Source organism: Vanessa cardui, chromosome 4 (assembly GCF_905220365.1).
Source record: "Vanessa cardui chromosome 4, ilVanCard2.1, whole genome shotgun sequence".
Classification (NCBI taxonomy): domain Eukaryota; kingdom Metazoa; phylum Arthropoda; class Insecta; order Lepidoptera; family Nymphalidae; genus Vanessa; species Vanessa cardui.
In genome coordinates, this window is record NC_061126.1 from 11198201 (window position 1) to 11204565 (window position 6365).

Here is a 6365-nt window from a genome sequence, read left to right on the forward strand (position 1 = left end):
ACAATACACAATTTTGTTAGGCTCTTATTTTGTTGATTGTTAATGATATTTATAAAATTAACTTTGTATAATAAGTCAGAAGCAACAGTTTCTTAGTGGGAGGGCTTTGTGCACGCCTGGGTAGGTACCATCCACTCATCAGATATTCTACCGCTAAACAACAGTACGCACAGTATTGTTGTGTTCCGGTTTAAAGGGTGAGTGAGCCAGTGTAACTACAGGCACAAGGGACATAGCATCTTAGTTACCAAGGTTGGTGGGGCATTGACGATGTAAGGAATAGTTAATATTTCTTACAGCTTCATTGTTTATGGGTGATGGTGATCACTTATCATCCATCAGGTGGCCCATATGGTCTTCCGCCAACCTATTCCATAAAGAAAAGCGTTATTGATTTTTATTTATATGTGGTGCATAAAATCTATTGTGTATACAGTGTATACATAATACGCATCCTATAACAGAATTGGGTTTATTGTTAATTTAAATGATTAAATTATTTAGATTTTCATTTGTTTCAATTATTTTATAAACTCGTTAATGAAATAAAGCGATTGTTTCAGTGCAGTGAATTCAATCAAAAATATCTTTCATTCATTTCAAAACGATAGCATTGCAACAGTTTTCATTGACCGGAATGCGCTTTATACCACAGTACACGAAATCTCGAACGTTCTTTCAATTTCTGAGATCTCATTTTGTTGCAACTTCCTTGAACGTAGATAGAAACTAAATGTCTTTCTTCGAAATTGGATTTGAATTATATTAATAAAAGTATCGTACTTATACGACGTTTGGAAATCAAAATAAAAAAAAACTTCCTGCATATTTTATATACATACATATGATTTACATTTATAGAAGTGAATAATTAAATATATATTTTTGTGAAATGGTAGATGGTGAGTCGAGATGGCCCAGTGGTTAGAATGCGTGCATCTTAATCGATGATTGCGGGTTCAAACCCAGGCAAGCACCGCTGATTCATGTGCTTAATTTGTCTTTATAATTCATCTCGTGCTCAGCGGTGAAGGAAAACATCGTGAAGAAACCTGCATGTGACAAATTTTATAGAAATTCTGCCATATGTGTATTCCACCAACCCGCATTGGAACAGCGTGGTGGAATATGTTTCAAACCTTCTCCTCAAAGGGAGAGGAGGCCTCTAGCCCAGCAGTGGGAATTTACAGGCTGTTGTTGTTGAAATGGTAGAAGGAAAACGCGAGTATCAATAGTGAAATCAAATATCAGTAATAAGTTAATAAATTATTCAATTGGTTATAAGTACGCTTTGTCCGTTTCGTAATTAGATATTACTTCGTCCACGAAAAGTAAACAAGAAGTCAGTATTACAGTAGCAACGGTTGCTGAATTGATAATGTTGTTTACTATGTAACTGAAAGTAAATGTAACTTCAGCTAACATAATAAAATTAACTGCAGCCAGTCATGACAGTGAAATCGTAATCAACAGAAGTTTCTATTTTAGATCCAATCACAGTACATCTCAGTCAGAGCAAATCGTATTCCTATTACAGCAGCTCGCTGAGCGAAATGCGCTTTCTTGCACCGAATAAGAATAGTTGAGCGCTCTTTTAATTTCTGACGGAGAATTCATTTTGTTGCAACTTACGTAAGACGAAGTTTTTGTAAATTATATTGAGAATTTTAAAACTTTCAAATAAATTGTCTGGTTGAATGCGAAACGGATTGGTTTTTTATTTTACTTCTATAAACTATCAAAGAATATAGTAGATAAATTTGGGTAGGAATGGTTATATTAAGTTATTAGTTAAGAGTCGAGATGGCCGAGTGGTTAGAACGCGTGCATATTAACCGATGATTGCGGGTTCAAACCCTGGCAAGCGCCGCTGATTCATGAGCTTAATTTGTCTTTGTAATTCATCTCGTGCTCGGCGGTGAAGGAAAACATCGTGAGGAAACGGGCATGTGATAAATTTCATAGAAATTCCGCCACATGTGCATTCCACCAACCCGCATTGGAACAGTCTCCTCAAAGGGAGAAGGTTTAGCTCAGCTGTGAGAATTTACAGGCTGTTGTTGTTGTTTGTTTGTTATGGTTATATTTATAAATGATGTAGATGCATTTCTTTATATAACGCTTATAATTTTAAAATAAATAACAAACCTTGACATAATTTGATACTAAGGTTTTGTTTTAAAGAGGAGAATTTACGTTTGGTCAGGAAGTTTTAACATTTTATACTTTTTACTACTACTAGTTTTACTGCATATAATATGATAAATTTCTTAGTCTATTGTAAGTTTTTCAACCGTTAAGTATTCTAATTTTGTTAAAAGAGTCATCTTTAAAAGTGATCCGTGGCGATGCAGTTTTCTATAGGGAAAAACTTATGTCTATGTAAATCATATTTTCGGAATGCAGATTAGAGACTCCAAATATAACAATAACTATATAACATTATATAATCGTAAATCGACTTTTAAGCAATATTTTACATTTCATTTTACTTAGGGCGATTCTAAAAAATATTTGAATTCGCAATTATTCTTATTACTTTTTAGAGGATATTAATTTGATTTAAAATAGTGTTTTGTTTGTAGTCGGTTTTTCTTTTTGTTATTACTAAATGCATATGTATTTAAACACAGTACGTAAACCAAAATAACATGTGTTTTTTTTTGTTTATCAATCTGTATATCGGTTTGTTTTAGCTAATCTCTGGAACGGCTGCACCGATTTTGACGGCACTTTAATTGGCAGGTAGCTGATGTAATAAAGAACAACTAAGGCTACACTACAAAAACCTTTGTTAAATTGTACCCTTTAAAACAAATATTTGATTCAAATATTACATTTCTAAATACAGATTTAAAATGTAACAATAATAAATACCGATTAAAATCATTTTATCAGTTTCTTATTTACCGACGAGATATATCATTCTTTGGATTAGTTTTTTCTATTCCGAGCGTCCAAGGAAGTAAGTTACGTCAAAGAAATCAAAGCGGCAATCCAATCATAGTTTTCTTTAGATTTCTCGCCCTGAAGCGTTTTTTTTTATTTTTTATTTAAAGATTTCATTTGTGATAGCAGCGCTATTTACAGTTTAGTTACTACAAATTATATTAAAATAAACTATACAATAATATTTTTACGCCCTTACAAATTATTATTAATTGATGATTAAGTTATTTTATGACTTTTCTTTTTTAGACTTTTTATGTTGTACAACTGAAAAAAAAACACGATTAAACAAAACTAATATAAGTCATAATACAACAACGAACAATACAACGACATAGTTGATATAAAATACACAGCCGATTGGCAAAAACTTTCGTAAATGGAGGTAGACTTTATTAAAATCACGAGACGCTATCAAATACTAATTTTCCAGAAACAATGAGCGAAAATTAGAAACGATCCCGTGCGTGAAGCGTCCGCCATTTTGAATCGCATTTCGGAAAAGCGCGGCAGAGGGTATGATCACAGATAAAACTAAATGGTTTGATAATAATTGACTTCTAATGGAACGGTTTGCGCATTCCAATAGTAAAATAACTGGTACATTAATTTTAATTACGTAAAATAGTTCAATATTTAATTTTAATTACTGGTGTTCGATTATTCAATTAACTTTTATTCATTTCTACAAAATGTCATTTTAATGTAAATAACAAAACATAATTTAAATTTCTGCTTTGAGAACTGATAATTAAAGTCTGTATTTTAGAATTTAATTTAACAAACAAAACTGCTTATTTAAATTTAAATGACAAGGGTTTTCTCCTGTACAGAATCCCACCCAATCGGAAAGATTGGGTCCATCGTTCCGATCTTAGATTCTTTGTTATCTCTAAACATTTATGTTTACGTTTATTAAACATTATTCATTATTGGATATTATTTGTATCATTGCTATCATTGTCATTGCTCGTTCACTCGTTCATTCAACCATAAGTAATATTTATTATAGCATATTCCATTGGTAGAAGCAAAACTTAGATAATTATATTCCATAGTATATGATAAGACCATTTCAAACAGGTTGTGATTAATATATCTTTATTTGTAATATAATTTTTCCACTTAACTACTTTTAACAAAGTTCGTATAAAAGATCATTAAAACATTTAAAACGACATTTTGGATTCATCTATAATGTTACACCATACGAAATTTTTATACATGATCAACCATTGATATTGTATGGATTCTAGGTCAAAGTGGTCTGTTTTTCATTATCTTCTGTTATTTGGATAAGCTATACATGCTATTTGTTGATTTATTAGATATAGATCCATTTTTTTATCTCATATACAGTGAAAACCACTGAAAAACCAACAATGTAGCAAATATTTGTTAACTTTAAAAATATAGCTTCTTAGTCTGATCATAAAAAATATCTATATTATACTTTTGGGCAAAGCCCGTTTACGTCAAGTATATATTTATGTACTAGTGGCCCTACCCGGCTTCGCAAGGGTTAGATTTTAGACATAATTCTAATATTAATGGGTAGGTGCATGTGACAAGTCACAAGAAATTTGCTCCAATTAAAATAATTTATAAATCATTTATTAAACATTAAAATCAAAAATAGTATGTACATTTAAAATCACTAACCTCCCAGCTGTCCTCTCATATAATTTGTTTACAAACATTCTACAATAATATATACAACACAAGTGCCACATCACAACATAACCTAATACAAATATAATAATATAGAAGAACACTATGGATTCACTTAAAAAGTCGTTACTGGAATTAACTGAGACTTTTAACACACGCATGGCAGAATTTCAAAAAGATCTGAAAGCAGTTTCACCCGCTACAAGTCCAACGTCAAATATAAATGCACAGTTCCTGACATTCCGAACATTCGTCTTGTCTGCCCTCGAGAGTCTCCAGGTACAGGTTGAGTTGCTTACAAGGCAGCAAGATGAATTTGAGATGAGATCCCGGAGGAAAATAATTTTAATTCACGGTGTGCCCGAAGAAAAAAAGGAAAATACTTCTTCGCTTGTTACAAAAATACTGTCTGAGCATTTCAAATTTTCACAGTTTTCTCCTTCTGACTACACCCGCTGCCATCGTCTCGGATCCTCTGCTGGTAACAAACCACGTGCAATTCTTGTCAGGTTTAATGAAGCGTCACTGCGTGATAAGCTCTGGTCTTCTAAGACAAGTTTGAAAGGTACAGGAATAACATTATCTGAGTTCCTCACTAAGACCCGGCATGAAGCATTTGTACTGGCACGAAGACTTTTTGGAATTAGGCAGTGCTGGACAAAAGACGGCTGCATAATTGTGTTAGATGCCGAGGGATCCCGTCATCGTGTGGTGTCGGTGTCGGAAGTAAATGCTATACAGCGTCCATTGGAAGATACTTCTGAACCATCCACGGTACCGGCGAGCTCAGCAACTATCCCAAAAGGCAGTAAGGTGCCTTCGTATACTACGAGACCCAAAAGGGTCGTCAAGAAGTAAGGCTCTTCACAATACATAGTTTTATTACATCGATCTTTCATCATTCTTTGCTTTTAAAGTGTATTAGTTTTACACTATTTCACAATAGTTAATTAATTACTTCAGTTCAGTACAATTCAATATTTCAATTCTTCATTTAGATAGTTAAATAATAGTATTTATGTTTAAACTTCGAAATATATTTTTTATAAAAATACCGCACTTAGCGTTAGGTTTACCTACTGTCACACTAATTGACATTTGACGCTAACTGTTGACAGTTGACATGGTATGACAGATGGTCATAGATTATGTAATCATTTAACTACTACAATATTGTCATTTAGTGAAACAAAGAAAGTGAGCTTATTTTTTTTTTTTTTTTTAGATATAAATTTTTTCTATCTTCGTTCAGTATAGAATTTTATAAAGAACTTTTTTTTTTTTTTATTATACATTTTTCTTAGATATATTATTAACTTTTCTTTATGTTTTTGTTTTGTATTTTTGTATACTATGTTTTTTTTTTTAAGATGTTGTGTGTGGGTTTCCCCTTTGTTTGTAAACAATTATTGTTAAAAATTAATATTATTACTATGTTTTAAAGCTGGTGGGTTGTGAAACACAGTTTTTGAAAACTCCATATCTATTATTATTATTATTATTTTTTAATTCTGTTTTCTATTATATTTATTTATTTATTTTTATTTATTAATATTTATACATTATAAGTATTTTCTTATATATTGTTTTTATTTAATTTAATCATATATTCATTTATATATTACTGTCTCAGTTATGTTTATATCAAATAGTAGTATACAGAGTGACCAGTTTTTGTCCTTTTCGTCCGATGATGACTCGAGTAGCAATGCAAGTTACCACAGTACAAGTTTCGTTCCATTAAA

General features: G+C 31.6%; 1 protein-coding gene across 1 annotated transcript; it reads left to right on the top strand.

The window, feature by feature from the left end:
• The first annotated feature begins 4725 nt into the window (after positions 1–4725).
• On the top strand, positions 4726–5478 carry LOC124544239. Its single transcript, XM_047122711.1, has one exon. It carries the CDS (start codon positions 4726–4728, stop codon positions 5476–5478), a length of 753 nt encoding a protein of 250 aa, XP_046978667.1.
• Positions 5479–6365: the final 887 nt, after the last annotated feature.

Bases quoted from the DNA above. Each gene is read 5' to 3' on its own strand.
- LOC124544239 (XM_047122711.1), top strand. From the start codon at position 4,726: ATGGATTCACTTAAAAAGTCGTTACTGGAATTAACTGAGACTTTTAAC.